Here is a 22,939-nt window from a genome sequence, read left to right on the forward strand (position 1 = left end):
ACAGGCTCATATTGAAAGAAAGTTCCATCTAGGACTTTCAGAACTAGAGAGAAGTCAATGCCTGGCTTCAGAGCTTCAAAGGACTGTCTGACTCTGACTCTTATTAGGACCTCATGCAGCTGGTGATTTGAAGTTGAAGCCAGTGCTCACTTACCATTCTGAAGATGCTAGGGACCTTAAAAATTATGCTAAATCTACTCTGCCTGTGCTCAATAAGTGCAACAACAAAGTCTGAATGGCACCACATCTGGTTACAGCATGGTTCACTGATTATTTTAAGCCCACTGTTGAGATCTTCTGCTCAGAAAACAAAAAAAAGAATCTTTCAAAATATTACTGCCCATTGACAATGCACCTGGTCACTCAAGAGCTCTGATGGGGATGTACAAGGAGATCAATGTTTTCATGCCTGCTAACACAAGGTCCATTTTGCATCCCATAGATCAAGAAGTACTTTTGACTTTAAATCTTATTATTTGAGAAATGTATTTTACAAAGCCATAGCTGCCATGTAAGTGATTTCTATGATGAATTTGGACAAAGTAAACTGAAAACCTTCTGGAAAAGATTCACTATTCTAGATGCCAGTGAGAACATTCATGATTCATGGGAGAAAGTCAAAATGTCAACATTAGTAGGAGTTTGGCGAAAGTCCATTCCAACCCCCATAGATGACTTTGACAGGCTTAACACTTTAGTAGAGGAAGTAACTGCAAATATGATAGAAATGGTAAGAGAACTGTAATTAGATATGGAGCCTGACAACGTAGCTGCATTGCTGCAATCTTGTGATGAAACTTGAAAGAATAAAGAGTCACTTCTTATGGAAGAGCAAAGGAAATGGTTTCTTGAGATGGAATCTACTCTTGGTGAAGTTGTTATAGACATTGTTAACATGACAACAAAGGATTTAGAATATAACATAGACTTAGTTGGTAAAGCAGCAGCAGGGTTTGAGAGGACTGACTCCAATTTTGAAAGTTCTATTCTGGGCAAAATACTGTCTGAAAGCATCACATGCTACAGATAAATCTTTTGTGAAAGAAAAATTTGATGAATATGGCAAATTTAATTGTTGTCTTATTTTTAAAAATTGCCACAGACACTCCAAGCTTCAGCAGTCACCACCCTGATCAGTCAGTATCCATCAACATGGAAGCAAGACCCTCCACCAGCAAAAAGATTACAACTTGCTAAAGGCTTAGATGATTGTTAGCAGTTTTTAGCAATAAATTTTTTTTTAATTCAGGTATGTACATTGGCTTTTATAAACATAATGCTATTGCACACTTTAATAGACTTCAATATAGTGTAGGCATACCTTTATATGTACTGGGACACCAAAAAGTCATGTGATTCACTTTATTGCAATATTTGCTTTGATGCTGTGATCTGGAACTGAACCTGCAGTATCTCTGAGGTATGCTTATAATTGGGAATAGTAATGTATAGATACAAAGGAGCTAATTGAAATCCAAGCCCATCTATGATCATATGCCAAAAATGACTGTTCTTGAGTGGTTCTAGGAGGGCTAAAAATCATACTTTTCCATAGGAACAAATATCTTCAAATTTGTAATGTCCAATGTGATAAACCCACTAGCCCCATGTGACTATTTAAATTTAAATGTGTTAAAATTAAATAAAATTTAAAAATTCAATTCCTCAATCACATTAGCCACATTTCAAGTGCTCAACAGCCATATGTGGCTTGTGGGTATATATTGGACAGCATAGACATAGAACACTGCCAACATTTCAAAACATTCTAGGAAACTGTGCTGAGTCATACCTACGCTTTTTGAATCTTTTGGTATCTATGCTACTTAAACCACAATAGTTTAACTTAGTAATGGTAACTTAAATGCCTTTATTCGAATGGAACACTTTGTATAGTCTGTATATAGCAGAAATATCATCGATCTGTCACAACATTCTGTTATTTCTTGGTCCTTATTACCAATGTTTGAGAATTGGGATATAGTGATAGTTTAATGAATAGGGAGTTCGAGATGTGGTGGTCTTGTGACCATGAGAAAGAAAGAAAGTGAGTAATTCTTCAAAAAAAATTACTTATCACTTGCCTACTCTGGATAATATTGGGCCTTGTGCTAGACATAGGTGAGGTGATGATACTAGCATGAAAAGCATGCAGTTCCAGCCTGCCAGAAGTTTACAGTTACATGGCATAGAGCAAAGTCAAAGGAGGTAAGTATAATGCAATGTGCTAAAGTGCTGTTTTAGGAGTAAATACAAGGTGCAATAGGATCATATAAGGGGACACTAACCAAAGCCTGGGGTCCTGGAGAGCTTTTAGGAATAAGTGACATCTAAGCTGATCTTAGTTATGAAAAGATTAATACAAGTTAGAGAAGATAGTAGAAAGTAGAACTGAGGCTGGCCACAGTGGCTCGTGCCTGTAACCCCAGTTATTTGGGAGGCAGAGGTAGCTAGATCATTCTGGGTCAGGAGTTTGAGACCAGCCTGGCCAACATGGTGATACCCTGTCTCCACTAAAAATACAAAAATTAGCCTGGCATGGTGACATGTGCCTGTAGTCCCAGCTACTTGGGAGGTTGAGGCTGGAGAATCACTTATACCCGAGAGACAGAGACTGCAGCGAGTTGAGATCACACCTCTGCACTCCAGCCTCGGCAAAAAAAGTGAGACTGTGACTCAAAAAACAAAAAAAAACTACAAATAAAAAAAGTAGAACTGAGAGGGGAAGGTGAACAGGAAAACACTCCAAGCAAAAGAAAGTGAATATCTAAGAACCAAGGGCCAGAAATAATATAGCCACTTAGGGAATTTTAAGTATGAGAAATGAGAGCAAATGCTGTTCATGAAGGTCAGCCCAATTAGAGACAAAATTGATTTCTGTTATAAAGGTAGAAATGTCTCACTTATTTTAGGATTTAGTTTGTTTTACAATATAATTTCAAAAGCAAACTTTCTCCCTACTATTTTTTCAGAATCCATACGAACATACCTATTAACAGAGTGGTTGGGAAAGGGAAATACAGATGGACAGATGGCAAGATCTAGCAATTTTAGCATAAATTATATGCGTATTGGGTTAATTTTGTGTTAATATATTGTTCAGTTTAAAGTTAAGGTCTGTCAATGGCCCTCCTAGCTGACTAAGAATAAATCAGTTATTAGAGCAAAGCAACTATGAGCATGTAATTATGAATACCCTAGGACTTATACACTCATAAAGCATAGGACCCAAAAGCTGTTATTTTACTGTATATGTTAATGATGCTATTTAAAAATTCTAAACATAAAACAAAAATTTTGGGCTTTTATTCAGTATTCTTTATACCTAAAAATTATGAATTTGTGTATAAATTAGACCTTAATAAACTTGACTTTCAAAAAATCTTATTAAAAAACACATACCTTCAATTACATATTTATACATATGTAATTTTCATAAATGCATAAATGTAACTACACATGTCTTTTAAAGCATTATTTTTACTGTTCTTCTTGGCTTTTTCCAATTCTTCTCTTTTTTCATACCTCTAGCCATATTTTTCTACCCTCAAAAGATAACAAATGGAATACATAGTATTATTCCATATTTTTATCTAAGCATTTTTAATAATGTACTAGCATTTTTACACATATACCCATGTATTTATATAATTCCTGTTCATTGTTGGTTTAAAAAATAGGATTACATTATAAATACTTTCTGTGCCTTGCTTTTTAATATTCTGCAAACACATCATAGAAATCCTTCCATAGCACCTTGTATAGCTCTAGTAGATTTGTTTTAATGGTTCCATAATGTTTCCTGGCAAGAACACATCGTCATTCTATGACTGATGAGCATTACCGCTATTTCCAATTTGGTGTCACAATAAACAATGATGCACTGAGTATTCTTGTACTTTAATCTGAAATTTTTATTTCTCTTGGATAGATTCCTGGGAATGGAATTGCTAGGCCAGAAGACATCTATGTATTTTTTAATTTGAATAGATGTTGCCTTTGAAAAAGGCTATAACATTTTCCCGTTTCCACTAACAATATGTGAGAGAACACTTCTCCATACATCTCCACCAGCAATAGATATTAAGCATTGCCAGACATTTAATAGAGATAAAGCAGTATCCCACTCGTTTTATTTTGTACTCACCACTAATGAGTTTGGGTATTTTTCATATGCTGTTGGACATATATATTTGTACAATTTTGAATTGTCTCTTCAGATGCCATCTATTTTGATTTTGCATACGCTATTCTTTTCTAGTTAAATCATTAGAGAAGCATCTGTATAATTTTAAACATTAACCGTTTGTCCCCCGTGTTCCAATTTTTTCCAAGTTTGTCAGTCTTTTGTTGGTGGTGTGAATGGTATCTTTTCTCATACAAAACTATTTTTAAATGCTTCACGTAAAACAAATGTCTAACTTTACATATATATATATATATCTATTCCGGATATAATAAGTTGGTTAAAAATCTCTTCCTTATATGTGTTACATATGCTCCCCTGGTTTTTCTTATAGGGATTTTATTATTTTATTTTAAACTATTTAATCCAACTGAAAATGATTATTTAGAGTACAAAAAAAGACTTGATTTTATTCCTGTCAGTTATGCCAACAATATTCATTAAAAAGTGTCCAGCTTTTTAGATATACAACCCAGAACACAAATGCATCAGACCAAAGCACGTAAAATATCATGTGTAATAATAATTATATGTTTTATTACTTTAACATAAAAACATGAAATAAGCATTTATTTAAAATTATATGTTATTCCATATTATTTATTTGTATTACAAAATGCTATTACGTAAACAATAGGACTAGTGAACATGGTCAATAAGTAGCAACTGATAGTAGTACTAATTAAATAATAGATGTGACAAAAGTATAACAATATTTTAATAAGGTTTTTTCCTGTCCTCTAATGCAGCAATTTTTAAGTCTTTGCTGACTCTGTGCTGGATATTTACATTTGTAGTGTGTACTTAAGACATATAAATGTGAAACTTTTTAAAAGGGGAACATAAATACTACAGGATTAATTTAACAGATACTAACTGTATTAAATAACAACAGCAATGACATGTTCTTTTCTGTCCCCAAATATAGTAGGATAGTTTTACTCTTTCTTCTCCAATAATACTTCGATGAATTGCCTGTAATTTTGGGGGCTTCCTTTTCTTTTATTTAGTTGTAGAACCAAATGTAGTCAAACATAAAATTTGACTACCTTGGTTTGCAGTGTTGCTCTTATCAAGCCTGCATTACATTGATTCTGGTGTCATTCCAATGTGATAACATCAAGCTAAATATACTCTTAACAAGCATTTGACTATAAAATGGGAGTTCAGTTATTAGCAATAATGCTTTCGAACTTGTAGAAATTAGTTCCAGCTCTCCAAAAAGATGTCCATACACTTTGATTCTACAAGCTTTCTTTTAAAGACCAGACTTTTTGTCAATCATCTTTGCATTTATAAATTCATCATATAAGCTAAATATATCTAAGGTGTCCATCATTTTTAAACACTCTTAAGTGCTTTGGATGTTATTTTAAGTGAGATCTCTCTTAGGAAAGTGATTTTCAAGCACAAGGATAATTTGAATTTTGTGAAATTGGTGCTAGATTCTAAAGTTACAGTTTTAGTAAAGAAATAGAGAAAGTCTTCATCATAGCATGATTTATAATCCTTTGGGTATATACCCAGTAATGGGATCGCTGGGTCAAATAGTATTTCTAGCTCTAGATTGTTGAGGAATCGCCACACTGTCTTCCACGATGGTTGAACTAATTTACACTCCCCCCAAAAAAAAAAAAGGAAAGAAAAGAAATTGAGAAAGTCCTGTCTAACTTGGCTACCTTGTTTTGGTGACTTACTATTTTATTTCTTATTTTTATTGTTTCAGTAGTAAAAAATTTTTGAAGTAGTTTTATTTTTTTAATATGTCATTGTTTCACAATGAGTTTTTGTTACAATCTACACACACCATCAAACAACACAGGCGCAGTCAGTTCATCCTTTTATACACTCCTATGTTTTTTTCAAAAATCATCAAACAAGTTTGGAAATATAGCACATAAATTTTTATTTTACTGTATTCTTTTCTGCATTGTCACTCAATGTATTTCCAAATTAGAGAAGGACACTCTTCTTGTCTCACACTTTGAAAATGATTTTATGACAGTCCAACATTTTAGCCATTAATAGTCATCTTGTAGTCATATGTCTAAAGAAGCTAGTTATCTCCTTCCATCTCTATTAAGTAAAAACCCTCAAGCTTTTCTGCACATTTTGAGGAAACTGAAAAGTGATCAAAAATTTTAATTATGAAAGCTTTCATATCACAGGTAAGCAGTGTTATACACAAGCTGTGCAGTTCATTTTGCAGGTAAGATCTTTTAATTTTCTTAGACAAGAAGTTTTTAGACTAAGAGTAGGCACAGTGGCTCTCGCCTGTAATTTCAGCACTTTGGGAAGCCAAGGCACGCAGATCACTTGAAGCCAGGAAGGACTTCAAGACCAGCTTGGCTAACATGGCAAAACCCTGTCTCTACCAAAAATAATACAAAAATTAGACAAATGTGGTGGCACACACCTGTAGTCCCAGCTACTCAGGAGGTTGAGGCAGGAAAATGGCTTGAACCCTGGAGGTGGAGGAGGCTGTGGTGGTCTGAGATGAGCTACTGCACTATAGCCTGGGCAACAGAATGAGACTCTATCTTAAAAAAAAAAAAAAGTTTATAGACTAAACAAAACTTGCTTAAATGTACACTTGCAATGTCTATAGAATATGCAGATAGAGGGCAAGTATCTGGACAAAATATCAGTAGACTTTTGCTTTATGTTTTCTGCAGTTTTATTAAAATATTCATAAAAATTGAGAAGATGATTTGAAACTCCATTTTTAAAATAAAAGTACCTAAAAGCTAGAAGAATCAGTTTTTGTTGCCATTATTTGACATGTAACTGTTGGGGTCCGCGTGTTTCCTAAACAAAGGAATGAACACACAAGACAACACAAGACGAGACAAACGTGGCGGCCACCCCGAACGACAGGCTCCGCTTTATTTTATACTGTCGTTTGTGGAATGTTACCAAGTCACAAGACACATTGTTGTTTTTCTGACCTTTCCCTGACTTTCTGAATTTCCAAGATGTTTACATATAAACAAGCCCCCAGGGTCTGCTATTTGCAACTGAGGCCAGTCTTGTAGGCTCCTTTGTCCTCCCTGTTTGCAGAGGAGGAATGCCCAGCTTCGTTTGCAAGAGCGGGACTTATAATATTAATGGGGGAATGCCCTGCTTCGTTTGTGAGAGCAGGATTATAATATTAATGGGGGAATGGCCTGCTTTGTTTGCAAGAGCATATAGTCCTCTACATGTAACTTTACTGTAGAAAACATGATCATTCAAGTAAGATCTGAAAGAGTCAGCTCTATACAGTAAGAAGCCAACGCATCTGTTAGCAAAATTTTGTCCTTTTGTTTTCCCACAGCACATTTTATTTGAAACCTTGTAATAAGGAAAAGTAGCTTCATTCCGTTTTATAGAGCTATCAAGGGAACCGCACAATAATGGATGTTTCTTCATGTGGCATGCCCAAACTAACTCAGTAGCCACTGTTTTTAACTGTGCATTGGTGTCTTTTGGGAGACACAGAAACTTTTGATTGATTTAGAAGTATTCCCTGTCTTATTCCAAACTATGAGATTCAGTCTACATATGTGTTTTCACATCCTTTTCTCCATCATACCCAGTTGCAAATTCCTTTTCTGCAGATTGTGCAGTAGTTTGTTTTGGTTATTTGCCTCCCTGATCCAGTTATTTATGTCCTTCCATCTGTAATAAGGTAACATTGTCATTTAGCCTTATTTTTCAGTGATATTCGGGTCATGCTGGCATTGGTATTATAATCGTTCTCATATTTATCATCTGAACTCTCAGAAAAAAACAGTATTGAAAGTTAAATTAATATTATCTCAGTATTGAGATGATACCAAGAAAACCGTCAATCCACAGACAAAGGACTATTAATACCCATGATTACAATGTGCTTAAGTAACACACTTAGTCCTCAGCACTAGCAGTGGTGCAACAAGGGATGATTCATTATTGTGAACAGCAAATCACAGTTGCCAACATCAGCAGTCAGGAGGAAAAACAGTGACAGCAACTGTGGGAAACAGATAATCTATGCCATATCCATCTGCTACATAAACAGTGTTGCTTTCAACTGCTTTTTTTTGAGCTGCTGTATGGGTTTGATACTACCCCTCCCTAACCTTCTGTACCCATTGCCAAAAACTTGGATTTGTTGCCTCCCTGAAAGGTCCTCATGATATGGGGCTTTTGTGCTATGACTAGGCATTGGAGGCAAATCTGGGCAGTTGTCACCCTAGCTCTTCCTATTAAGCTTACGTTTATGAGCATTTCCTTCAATTCATCTATTCAATACTTTGGTTGAGAAATAGGGGCTGGATTATTTGTTTGTAGCCTCAAAGATTTTTTTGGTCTCACTTGAATCCAGTTAAGTGCTCTTTTTACTTTTCTGTTAGAATTGTAATCTTCCACACTGCTGTTTCCCTGGAGTGTATTCTACTTGTAATTCATTTTTCCCTTTCCAGCTGTGGAACTCACTACATGGATTATTCTTTTTGGTTTGTCAGCTCATGAGGATTCAGGTCTAGTTGTTGAAGTAGCCTAGGGACTGGCAGTCTTGCTAATTGTAGAAGGTAAAATATCCTCTCTTCCTGTGGACCAGAACAGACAAGGTGACTCAATTCCCCTCCTGAGACACACAGAAGCAGCTAAGGGCTCTCCAGTCTTCTGGTCTGTCCCAAGCCCCAAGGCTCCAGGACAGGGAGGTCTCTGTTCATCCATTCACTTGCATCCAGGCCAGTTTAAAGGCAACAGAACATGTATATTCATGGGAACCAATATCTAAGGAGGGAAGTCAGGAGGACTTGGGAGCCACAGATCTCTGTGAACCAAGCTTTCCTCAAACTTCGTTTCTTCGTTGCCTTCCCTGCAGGTTGTACTTGTTTTCGCAGACACGCCCAGCCTGAAGGAGAGAATCACCAGTTCTTTTCCCACACACAGTTACCTAGAGCCCCAACCTTTCTAACCTTCTGTCTTCCAGAACCCAGCAGCCATTTGTTTCAGGAAAAAGTTGGCAGTGGAGGGCAAAGAAGCTACATTAAGTTTTCTATTTTCCTAGAATGCTTTTAAAAACTTTAAAAAATAGATTTAGTATTCCTGATAATCTCAAAAAGAACAGGCAAGAGATAAGATTTAGAGGTGGGCATAACACTTCTTTTCTAGGTTAAAAAATTGATTTTTTAAAAAAGTTGATGTTTATTTATTTTAAATATATTCCTAGATTATTTATGAAAGTTTGTGCCCCATGATGACTATGTGAGAGCACAAATTAAAATTTCAACAAAATAGCAGATAAGTTATCATAGGCCAACCATTAAGGTAGCAGTCAACAAAACCACATATATTTTAAAGTCAGTCTTCAGTGCTTAAACTTGTTTGATCATGATTTATTGTGCTGTATAAATTCAGAAGAATTGATGAATACTGCTAAATTATTAATTTGCCCAAAGTGTGAGAGGCTACCACCTAGAGCCATGTGTTATAAATATTAAAGCCATCCTATCTTTAGGACTTATGTGGGCAATGAATTATAAGGACCTCTGCAAATCGATTCTGGGTTAATCATAACTCTTTGCGCCTATGATTCACAATCATATTATCCCCCACTGACCATTAGTTAAAATTGGAAAGAAGTTTGGAGCTTAGTGGGCAAGGTTAGAATTTATTTCTCACATTATTCTCAGGCCTTTTCATTTCTATTTGATAAGGAAAAATAACAGATTTTCATTCTTCAATCTTTATTTTAATTTTCAAAAGCTCTGCTTTGTTTCATTCCTAAGAATCAGAAATGCTAAGGGAGCAGTGGCTACAAAATCAACAGGCCTCGAGGGTTCAGAGTCATATAAATCAAATATTCATTTTTTCCAATGATCTTGAGAAGTAAGCAAACTTTTTCTTAAAAGCCCAATTTTTTTTATCGCAATAGCATGACCGTATAGAACTGAGGAAATTGCATGCTTTCTGTGGCCCTGGCCATAAACTACATAGCATTATGTTTCTTTACATAACTGTTATTTCTTAAACTCCACAGGCTATACCTTACAGGCAAAGGCTACTCTATCTCACATGCTTTTGCATTCCTATGGAGAATCTCCCAGAAATTTATATTTAATGTAGTGCAAATTGCATAGGAAGATAGCCTTGATCTCACATTACAAATCTACCACAAATCATTGGTATGACTTAGAGTTACAGTTACCTCACCTGTGAATTAGATATCGTATCAGCTGTCTCACAGTGTTGTAAAGAACAACTAAATGTGTGTGAAAATGGCATTTTTAGCAGTTGAAAAATGTTTGGTGTTATCTATTATCATAAGAAATAAATGGAGGACAGAGGGAGGATATTCTTTCTTTAGCAAAGGAAATTCCTATCTAACCCTTTTGGTTTAAATGTCACTTTTCCATAATTGTTCCCACTGAATGTTTTTTAATAAGAAAAGATCATCATTTCTATGTCTCTCTGAAGCTATAGATTGTGAAGTGAGCTTTTAAGAAATTTGCTAAAGATTCATGTGATGCACACGTATGTTTATTGCGGCACTATTCACAATGGCAAAGTCTTGGAATCAACCCAAATGTCCGTCTGTGACAGACTGGATTAAGAAAATGTGGCACATATACACCATGGAATATTATGCAGCCATAAAAAAGGATGAGTTTGCGTCCTTTGTAGGGACATGGATGCAGCTGGAAACCATCATTCTTAGCAAACTATCACAAGAACAGAAAACCAAACACCACATGTTCTCACTCATAGGTGGGAACTGAACAATGACATCACTTGGACTCGGGAAGGGGAACATCACACATCAGGGCCTATCATGGGGAGGGGGGAGAGGGGAGGGATTGCATTGGGAGTTATACCTGATATAAATAACGAATTGATGGGTGCTGACGAGTTGATGGGTGCAGCACACCAAAAATAAAATAAAATAAAATATAATATAATAAAAAAAGATTCATGTGAGAAAGAATATTGTCCTCCCGATTCAAATCAAGATTGGTGGGATAACAGGTAGCGATAAGTTTGTTTGTTTGTGGCATGGACTTCTGTAGTTAGTACAGGAGACTGCTACCTAATGAATTAAAAAGCAAAGTGCTTTCAGCATCAGCTCACAATGGAGATGTCAGAACAGGAGCATACAATACATGAGTAATCTATAAACAAATAGAAATGTGTAATAATCCCTAACATGTTGAGGAACACAGGTGCAGGTTTTGAAAATGTACTTTCCCATCCTTCACTTTATGTGGCAAGAAATGCAAATATTTGAGAAAATAACATTGAATGTTTACAGTTCTTCCCCTGACAAATGGAAAATTTCAAAAACCTTTAGGTTAGAGGAGTGTGCATAAACGAGAAATGGTATCCAAAGCATATCTATGTTTTTAATTGGTTAGGTATTATTGATAAGGAATTTAAATATTTGGGGCTTTCTTATACAGCTATTTCAGTTACCAGAATATTTGAGACTTGTCCTAATTCCTTCCAATAAAAGTTAATCTCCGTTTTCTTTTACCACTTTAAACAAAAACTGTTCATATGATCCTTACCATAATAGGATAATAGGATTCGTGTTACAACAATTTAGTACTTGACTTATCTCCACTACTGAGTTGTAAGCAGCTTGACGACGGGGGCCCAAGTCTTACCTTTATATTCCTTAGAGACTTAACCTTTAGGATTTTAGAATTAATGTGTAATGATTGTTAGTAAAATTGACTTTAAAGAACAGCTGCTATAGAAATAATACAGAAATGGGAACAAAACCTAGCTCCTAGTGTTACCTGGGAAGTGAGAAATTTATCATGGAGAGGCTATTGGTATATCAGGAACTATTATGAGGACACAGATGCTAAGCCTCAATAGTTACCAATGTCAATCAATAACCATAGCATCCTAGCATCTCTACTTTGGGGTCTGGAGATTGAAAACACTAGAGGTGGATATCACTTTGGATTATTTTTCCTTCCTCCTAATGAGACTTGGAATATGCTGGCATGAAGCTCCCAGATTCAGTTTTGCTTTCTTCTGTTTAACCTAGTATGAAGGACTCTGCTGGTGTGGAATTCATTAGTAAATAAATCAATGGCTTGTGATTCAGTTACCTACCTAAACATGGCCTCAGGAACAGGGCTAGTTGAAAAATTTTAAGAAAACTCCATTACCTAGTCAGATGGATTGAAAATTTTTAGACCAGTCCTTCAGTTATTGTTCTGTTGAAAAGTGACGTTAGACTTTGTTGATGAGTATTTTATAGAGTTTTAATTTGATGGTTAAAAACCATTCAAAAGGCAGTGATTACATGTTTTAATTGATGAAAAAGGCCAGGGCCATTTTTAAAAGCTAAAATAGTTTGGGTTACTATGCAACATTTCGTTGCCATTGCTATAGGCTATAATCATACTGTCTTAATGATTCTCTTTTTAAAAAATCCATTCATAATGCTTTGGAACATCGGTATTGCAAGAGACAGCATATATAATGGCAAAGATAATGTTACTATACATTTAAGTAGAGCTCTACAGTTCACAAAGCCTTGACAACAAAGCTAGAAAACTTTTCTAACAGCAAAGCAATATGTCCCCTACTGGGGAGGTCCCTTGAGGTTTGTAAAGAAGCTGCCAGGGGATCCAGGAGGCCAGACTAACAGTTTAAAACAGAAGATAATCACAAAAAATCAAAGAGGAAGCTTCAAGGTCACTGCTACTCCCAATCACTGTAAATTTAGACCTAGGGAGCTAAAAGCAGATCTGCAAGTTGGTTGCAAAGGATCAGAGAAAAGAGGAAAACTGGGGGATAACTCTGTGGGTGAGAAATCAATGTAGAGGAAACCTGTACAAGTGTTTTTCCTTCTCTCACACCAAGACTCCAAGCATCTCCTAGTTTATAATTCTATCAAGCCCCACGTATATAAAATTGTTTCTGATAATATTACTCATATTTTTAATCATCAGCATCATTAGTAATAAAAAAGCGGTGTGTATAAGCTGTCAGGATTGTTAAAATGCATACTCCCAGGCCTTAAACATCAAACATCATCATGCAGTAAGTTTGGGATTAGATCTAGAATCTACATATCTAACACAAAAATCCCCTAGTAATTCTAATGGTGGTGGTCTTAGCATCACATTGTGAGAAACACTGACTGATGGTACCTAAACTAGGATCTAAGGTACCACAGACACTCCATGAGTAATACTTGCATTACATGCTTTCTTTAGGGAAAAAACTTTTGTCTGTTTCAATACTTCATAGTTTGGTTGGGGTTCACCTCAACAAAAGACAGTAAGTATCCACTGAGCACAGTTAACTGGACTGAAGGGTTTAGGCCATTCATTGTTTCATACAAAACGTTTTACTGAGTATCCAATGTTAGTGGGATCTAAGCAAATGTATTTAAAAGGCAACAATTAAATGTTTCTTTTATATTTGCTTCCTTTACTTTTATGTTTAGATATTCCATTCTTTTTTCAGTACCAAAAGAAGTCTCACATGTTCTTCTAGTTTTTCTTTTCTTAAAACTTTGTTTTTTAAAAATTATATTTAATTTATTACACTACAGAAAATTATTTTGTCTGGTGTGACGTAGTGCTCTGATATTGACATTTTTGCAATTATCACCAGTCCCAGTCACATTTTTTGAATATTTCATATTTGCCACACTGATTTGATTTATTGACTTTCTTTTTTTTAAAGAGAGGTAAAAGTTTTATAATGGCAGAGGATTCTTTTATTATTATTGTTATACTTAAGTTCTGGGATACATGTGGAGAACATGCAGGTTTGTTACATAGGTATACACGTGCCATGATGGTTTGCTGCACCCATCAATCCGTCACCTACATTAGGTATTTCTCCTAATGCTTTCCCTCCCCTAGTCCCACTGACCCCACAACAGGCCCTGGTGTGTGATATTCCCCTCCCTGTGTCCATGTGTTCTCATTGTTCAGTTCTCACTTATGAGCAAGAATATCTGGTGTTTGGTTTTCTGTTCCTGTGTTAGTTTGCTGAGAATGATGGTTTCCAGCTTCAGCCATGTCCCTGCAAAGGACATGAACTGCCAGCAATTCCATTACTGGGTATATACCCAAGGAATTATAAATCATTCTACTATAAAGACACATGCACATGTATGTTTACTGCAGCACTATTCACAATAGCAAAGACTTGGAATGAACCCAAATGCCCATCAATGATAGACTGGATAAAGAAAATGTGACACATATATGCTATGGAATACTATGCAGTCTAATACAGTCTTTATATGACATTTATATACTTTTAAAAACAGTAGACTTTTGTTCTGTTCCACTGATTTTCTATTCTGAAATACATTTTGTGCTGTTTTATTTTTAAGCTTTATAGCTTGTCTCATTACTTGGTATTCTAAGTCTCTGATAATTATTATTTTTTTAATTTTCAAAATTTCTTTACTATTCTTATCTGTTTTCTCCTAATTAAATTTGCAAAGCTCTTAAGAGGTTCTAAAATAAACTTTGGGCATTTTATTTAGAATTACATTTTGTATTGGAGAATCTGAGGAAAATTTAAATGTCTTTTGTAATTATGCATCCTCATTCTTAGGAATAGGTTATATCTATCCAGAAACTTGCTCAAGCCGTCTTCAGTCAGGTGTTAAAGTGTTCTTCATATAGCTCCTACTAATTTATTGTTAAATTTATCTCTATGTATTTATATTTAGTGTACATAGATATTTTTATTCAAACTATCATCTCGTTAATATATTAATAGAAAAACAAATCGTTTGTATATATCCATTTATGATCAATCTATTTTTTGAAATCTGAATTTTTAAAATACTTTTTCACTTGATTCTGGTGGGTTTCTTAAATATATCATCAAATAATGATAATTTTGTCTCTACTGGATGATAATTTTTTCCTAATAGATTGAAATCATAGTTTTGCTTCCATCCTTTTTTGCATAGGATAAAGTTGTTACAATAATGTTAATTTTAGGTTAATAGTAAGCATCATTTTCTTTAATAGTAATGCAATGAGAGTTTAAGCTTGAAATAGGTTTGCTGTTGTTTGAAGCATTCTGTATCTCATTATGGATTTTCTTTCTTCTTGGTTTACCACTAGATAGATAATAGGTAGATAACTGTTTATAATTTTGCCAAGTATCTTTCTTGTGTCTATTGAAAGATCATTTAAAAATTTTATAAAGCCTCATTTGTAAGATATATTGCCACCCCAGTAATATTTCTAATACTAAACCAGTGTTGCTTTTCCTTGTTTAATAGTGTTGCATTATTCTTTTAATATAAGCAAACTAACCTTGGAGTTTAACTATTACTTCTGTTTATTTTATGAATTCCTCAAGTCCATTTTTACATGTAATAAAGTGAAAATATACTTTATTGAGATGCTTAGGATAGTAGGTCGGGCTTTCCCGGGGTGGGGGGGTAATTTGTGACTTAGTGTATGAGTGATTACTGAGGGGGAAAAAAATAATCACTAAAGACATTGTAAGTGAACCAGAGTAAAGTTATGTTCCAAAAATGATGATAGAGGAGGTTGAGGAATCGTTTTATTTTCCCCATTGCAATGCCCCCCCCAGGGAGTTTTCTTCTAAGTTCAGCTGCAAGATATCCACAGGCCACATGTGATAATAGATTAATTTAGAAGGATATAGGACAGGAGATGTAGCTCATCAGCAGGGCAGCATTGCTCATTTTTCTTCAATGTGAGTTGCAGCTTTCATTTAGAATAGGGATGACATGCAAGATGATACCTATGTTAAGTGAGTACAGACACCCACCTGGCTTAGAAGCCTAGTAACACAAGGCATCAGTAGCTCTTGTAATAACTCCAAAGGTGTAACTTTCAGGGTCCCCAAAAGGGACAGTCCCAGTCACAAGAATCACTGAAATGGTAGAAGCTCAAAGACATGGCTTCCTTTCTGCCCTCCATATCTACAGGTTCTGCAGATGCAGATTCAACCACCCATGAACTGAAAATATTTTTAAAACACAATAGAGAGTAATAATATAATAAAAATACAAATTAACAATACAGTGCAACACCTGTTTATATACTATGTACATTGTATTAGGTATCATAAGTAATCTAGACATGATTTAAGTATACTGGAGGATGTGTAGAGATTATATGCAAATACTATGCCATTTTATATAAGGACTTGAGTATCCCTGGATTTTGGTATCCACAGGGGTTCTGAAATCAATCCCCGACAGATACTGAAAGATGACTGTATGTTCTATTATTTTTAGCATAATTAAATATATACGAATGTAATGTTTTTCGTCCTGTCTATGTAAATTAAAATTCCAACTTTAAACCCTATTTCTTCTTTTGTTCTTCATTTTTTCACAGGTAAAATATGGAAATTATGCTTTTGTATGGGATGCAGCTGTATTGGAATATGTGGCTATCAATGACCCAGATTGTTCCTTTTACACCATTGGAAATACTGTTGCTGATCGGGGATATGGAATTGCATTACAACATGGCAGTCCTTACCGAGATGTTTTTTCACAAAGGTAAGATTTGTGTATGACCAAATAAGGGGAGAGATGAAATTTAGACAACGAATATCCGTTGGTTACCCGATCTGGTTTATTACATTTTATTTCCTTTGTTAGGAGAAGCACAATAAAGAACAACAACAAAAAAGATAGTTATAAGTGGTTGTTCAATAAGACATTCATTACCTAAAACATGAAGTATTATTTTTCCCGTAAGTAGTGGGAGAAATAATACTACATATAACTGGTTTTACTTTCAAAAAATTGATACGGAAAAGAAAGTAGATGTGTTAGTTATTTCTATTAGAAGTAAACTAGTAATCTAGTCTGAATTTTTAGTAACAAATGTCACAGAGTTAAGAAAATGAATTCATTCTAAGAATACAAAAGCATAACATAAACTTCAGGACCAAGTTAAAGTTCTGATGGACTGAAGCACATAATGACAGGGATGTTTCCACCTGAATTTTGCAAAGGAAACGGTTAAGATTTTGGAGTTCCCCACTTAGCATCAAAGTATACGGTAGATTTTGTCATGGAAATCAAGGAGATAACTTATTAAGATATTATATCCATTTTCAAAAAAGAATGTTCTATGATAAAGGAGTTGTTTACAATGGAAGACTTTTAAATATATATTTTAGATTAACAATGCATATGGAAGACTTGGGCCTGAAAGGAATGCACAAAGATTACTGCATTTCATTCTGTCTCCTACCAAACAAGCCTGGACCTAAGACAGATTAATATCTTCCACGTAGAAGTATATCCTATTTTATACTGAAAGTACATTTTGTTTATCTTCTAGATTTTCTTCTACCTATTCTCTAGAATCTAATGATAGTCTAAGAGGGCAGTTCCAGATAGTACTAAGGCCCTAAATTTCAAACAATTTGAATTATATTTCTCCAAATTTTAGGATAACAAAAAAGCCAGGCATTTTGTGTGTATTTTTTTAAAAGAACTAAAAATCAGTAGTTCACAATTTATGCCATAACTCTTCCATTAGCAAACCATAAAAATCTAAACCTCTCTCATTACATGTAAAATGAAGTTAGATTAATTGTAAGGTCCTGTATTAGTCAGCTTTTCTGTGTAGCAAACAACTCTAAAGCATAAGTGATTTAGAAAAGTTACTTCTCATTCATGAAACAAGGCTGTAATTTGGTTGTGCTCTGCTTCAAGCCGTGGGTCAACTGCAGGCCTACTCTGTGCAAGCTTCTCATTCCAAGGCCCAGGCTGAAGAAGCCGACCTAACAGGCACATGCAGTTCTCATTGCAAAGATCATTTGCAAAAGAGATTGGCAGAAACCTGCAGTATCTCCTGTGCTTCTTGCTTGGATGTGGCATATGTTCCATCTGCCCACAGATCACAAACCAAAGCAAGTCTCCTGGCCAAGCCCAAAATTAATGGAGTGAGTAAATGTACTCCACATACAGGGAAGGAAGGAGTAAAGGATTATGAATAGGCTGGATGCAGTGGTTCACACCTGTAATCCCAGCACTTTGGGAGGCCAAGGCAGGTGGATCACTTGAGGCCAGGAGTTTGAGACTAGCCTGGCCGACATGGAGAAACCCCATCTCTACTAATAATATGAAAATTATCCAGGTGTGGTGGTGCATACCTATAATCCCAGCTACTTGGGAGGCTGAGGCATGAGAATCGCTTGAGCCTGGGAGGTGGAGGTTGCAGTGAGCTGAAAGTGAATTACATAGGCATTAACTGAGAAGCAAAATACTAAATAATAATCAATCAAAACTCATTTATTGATGAGCAAATTCTCAGGGGAACAAACTACAAAAATCAGTTATGCCATAGGGAATCTGTCTGTAAAGCACTTGGCATCTAGTTGGAGATACAAAACCCATGCACAAGAAACAAAGAACAATACAGACATTGCTATAAATGTGTGTTGATATATATGTATGATATATGTGTATATAATATCAGTATTGTTTGTTTATATTATTTTAAGTAATGTAGTTAAGGTATTGAAATAATTGAACAGCATGCAGAATAGTTAAGCAAAGGAAAAATGAGTGAAAACTCTCTAGAGAAGGTAAGCCTGGAACTTGACCTTGATCAGGCAAGGGGAAATAAGGAGAAATAACAAATAGAAGAGACCCTTCTAAGGGAAGAAACACACCACTGCTTTTAATTTAGATGTGAGGATGGAAAAGCGTAATAGAATAAAAAGCGATCCCGGGTTTCACGGTGAAAGACCAGCAGAACTGTTTAATGAATCCTTAACATTACTCAGATAATTGAGAAAAGGATTATTGATTATTGATTAGTTGTGGTTACTTGGCTTTTTCATTACTAAAAATGTTCTGCTTTTCAGACTTGATTTTCTGGATTTTTTTTTTTTTTTTTTTTTTTTTTTTTTTGGAGACATTGTTTCACTCTTGTCGCCCAGACTGGGGTGCAGTGGCACGATCTCGGCTCACTGCAACCTCCCCGTCCCGGGTTCAAGCGATTCTCCTGCCTCAACCTCCCAAGTACCTGGGATTACATGTGCATGCCACCGCATCAGGCTAATTTTTTGTATTTTGAGTAGAGATGGGATTTCGCCATGTTGGGCAGGCTGGTCTTGAACTCCTGACATCAGGTAATCTGCCCGCCTCAGCCTCCCAAAGTGCTGAGATTACAGGCATGAGCCACCGCACCCAGAGATTTTCTGGATCTTTTATGTAAAAAATAATGGATGAACATAATAGTAATTAAAGAAATATTTAATTAATTACACCAAGTGTTGCATTTCTTATTAGCCCTGTGGTGCTTTACCTATCAGAGACTTTAATTCTCAGAAAATGTACTCTAGTGAACTGCTAAAAAGTAATATTAAGCATTGAGCATTATTTTTCCTTTATTTGATATGCAGTATAGATGTTGGCAGTTAAATTGTTCCTTTCTGTGGAGTTTCTTGATAATGACATCCTGCATCCTGATTCCCTGGACAAATGGAGAAAGAGAGAGCCAGGAAAGAAGCAGGACCTCGAAATCATCAGTGGTGTGCCAGCTCCTGTCTTTATGCACATGTACCACATTAATTTATCACCCAAAACCTCTTGCTAAATTCAGAAAATATTTGCATTTGTTCCATTTTTTTATAGCCATAAGGTAAAAGAGATCTTCCCTTTTTGTTAACTGATTTCAAAAACTATGAAGATCATCAAATTTAACCATTTTAGTACATTCTGGTCAATATGTTTTATACATCGGCATCCAGGGCCATTGATTAAACTAAATCACTTATTACTATTGTGATTATCTTCAATGAAAATATAGTATACTAGGTGATTTTAATAATTCAATATTACTTTTCAGGTGACTATATTTCTATAACTTCTAAAATATTAAGAAATATAGAAACATAACAACTTCTAAAATATTAAGGTACTTTAATATGTAACAAATATTAGCATGTAAAGTAAGAAATATATAGTGATACAGTAACTACATTTATTATCTGCTACCTGTCAGATGTCTTATATGTTTATGTATTTCATAGGCACTTTAGAATAATTATATGAGGTGTTGCACATTTGTTCATTATAACATTGCTTATGAGTGCATGACCACTATGCTACAAGTACATACACTGAGTGGATGAGTCTGCACCTGGACAATCTTCGAATTCAGCTTAGGAGATATGGGTTATAATGATACACTCACATGTACGATTGTATGTGAGCGAACACACATTGGAATGACTTTAAGGAACCAGTAAGTGCTACAATTTATATAAACATAGAAATAGTTAGAAGAGTTTTGCTTCCTTTTTTGTCCTTTCTGCACATAAACTAGATAACTTGGCAGCAGAAGTTAAAGTCAGTTTTTTTTTTTTTTTTTTTTTTTTGGTCATCAGATGTGTGTGTTTGTGTGGTATGTAAGGCTTGCAATGAATTTTCGACCTGACACTATTTGTCATCGGATGTTTTATGTGGTACTCACCTTGTAACTTCTTAGTTTAAAAAAATGTAGTCATATGTTGTCTCATTAAAGGCATTTAAGAATGAAGAAAACTGAATTTTTCAGGTTGCCTTCATTGTGCAGTAAATAAAATTAACTCCAGTGTTGATTTCAGAATCTTAACGATGCAGAAAGCTAAAAAGATAACTAAAAAGAATGAGCTCATATCTGTTCTCAAATCTTAAGTGGATATTAGGAAAAACTAATTCATTAGTTTAATTTCATAGTTCACCCATAAAGAGGTCACATTTTGCTTATTGGCTTCTAGTCCCTAAACTTGGGATATAGAACTACCCAAAGCACAAAAACAATTACATGTTCCAAGTTGTATGGAGAATAATTTTTCTTGGATTCACGATAGTGACACATATATAAACAGGTGTTCAAACTAATCACAGAATTTGAGAATTTTTTGAAATGGAATTAACAGTATCTATCGTCTTTCTGACAGGATGAAAGTAGTCCACAGGAATAAACAACTGGCTTAGAATCACAAAAAGAAGCAGTAAAAGTGGAAAAAATTCAAAATTTCTGATTTCATATCCATTTTTCTGGTCACTATACATTCTGTCTTCCCTTACATTTCTTCTAAAAGCATGTAAGAATAATGTCAAGCTTATATTCTTATATTGTCCTTACTACGTGCTAGACTCTAAGCTCCTACACATAATAACCTGTGAGGTAAATACTGTTGCTGTCCTAATTGTACAGACCCAGAAACTGGGACATAATGAGGTAAAGTAACCTGTGCAAGTTCACAAAGCTGTTGATTATTAGAGCTGAGATTCAAACCCAGAGTCTGGCTCCAAAAATTGAGTCTCTTAACCATTCTGCTATACTGCTTTTCACGAAAATGACATACACTTTTAACAAGTGTGTTTCAAGTAAATACTTAGGGATTCTCTTTCTGTCTCTCTCTACACATGCACACATGCACACACACAGACACACACAGAGTAGAATTAATCACAATCCTTGATCCTTCACCAATACTGTCATTATTGGTCCATAAATAGCTACTTTTATTCGTTTATTTGGTTAGTTTTAAACTCCTTAGTTGTAATCTTTTCTCCTATTAACTATTAGAATATTTAATTTAATATTATAACTATTGGAATTATTTTCCTATTAACTATTAGAATATTTAGTGCTGTATTTTGTATTTTTACTTGGATTCAAAAAGAGAATATTAGATCTTTTTAGCTCCCTCTATCTGATACTTCTTACACTTTACCGCTTGGGTCCTACCTCCTGTTGTTAAGCTGCTGAGCTCCTGGAGTTCACGCATGTGTTTGTACATCTCTAGTGCCTACTTTCTTGTTTAGCGTGCAGTAAGCATTCAGTAATTATTTCATACATGATAAAAGATCTACTTAATTTTTGGCTAAAGGTCAGCCCATTTATTTATAGCCAGATAAACCTCTGTGCTTTTTACTTGCTTGATAATTTCTAACATCTTCCTTTTTATCAGAATTATTTTTTCTTTCTTGGTTTCTACAATTTTTCATCCAACCAATAAAAAAGCTAAAAAAAAAAAAAAGCTAAGAAGAAAAAGAAAGCAAACACAGCACCTGCCTACCCTTCTTTCCAACTCCCTGCTGTAATAATTTTTATGCTTTCATTCCCACAAGGAAAGTAAAAAACATTCCTTTAACTTGAAAGCATAATCCTAATCTTTTAATTCCCCAGTTGGAATGGGGTGCTTTCCAAGCATTCTGTTCACCATTCAGGAAGGGGAAAAAAGCAGCCCCTATTGATTGCCCACTTAGTGCCTCCAGGATTGGTAAACAAATGGCTTAAGCTCTGTATTCAGCTGGTTAAAAGAATCTCTCAGAAAGGTACATAAAACCAGAAGTTAAACAGTTTACTGGCTTCCCTTTAGAGATGCAAAATATAAACTAGCCCCAAGCTCTGAGAGCAGAAGTGATGTTACTGAGACACATTTGTAAACATGAAGCAATATGAAAGTATACATTAAACCATGTAGTATAGACAACACTTGCAGAAAAAATTTTAAGGAAAATGAAATCAGTGAAGACTAGAATAAAAAAGGTTACTAGACTTGAGCAGGGAGAATTCAAGAATAAATCAAATTTGGATATGAGAATAGGTGCAGGTAAAATACTCAGAAAAACATGAGAAATTCACATAAATAGAAACAGTCATCATGTGTTGAAAGGATGATGAGAAGGAACAACTTGACTGGAGATAATATTAGTCGAGGGATTTAGGTAGAGAAACTAAAATTGAATATGACAGACTATCAACAGCTGCTAGTTATAAA

The 22,939-nt window shown here is 35.0% G+C and overlaps 1 protein-coding gene across 2 annotated transcripts in view; it reads left to right on the forward strand.

Annotated features, from left to right (window-relative positions):
- GRID2 (glutamate ionotropic receptor delta type subunit 2) overlaps positions 1-22,939 on the forward strand; it is a 1,491,924-nt gene that overhangs the window by 1,339,943 nt on the left and 129,042 nt on the right. For both annotated transcript variants that reach the window (XM_023195441.3, XM_023195442.2), the window contains one exon: positions 16,531-16,697. In XM_023195441.3, coding sequence (XP_023051209.1) covers positions 16,531-16,697 — 167 coding nt within the window. The remainder of the gene's footprint in view (positions 1-16,530; positions 16,698-22,939) is intronic.

Source organism: Piliocolobus tephrosceles, chromosome 3 (genome assembly GCF_002776525.5).
Source record: "Piliocolobus tephrosceles isolate RC106 chromosome 3, ASM277652v3, whole genome shotgun sequence".
In the NCBI taxonomy this organism is placed as follows: domain Eukaryota; kingdom Metazoa; phylum Chordata; class Mammalia; order Primates; family Cercopithecidae; genus Piliocolobus; species Piliocolobus tephrosceles.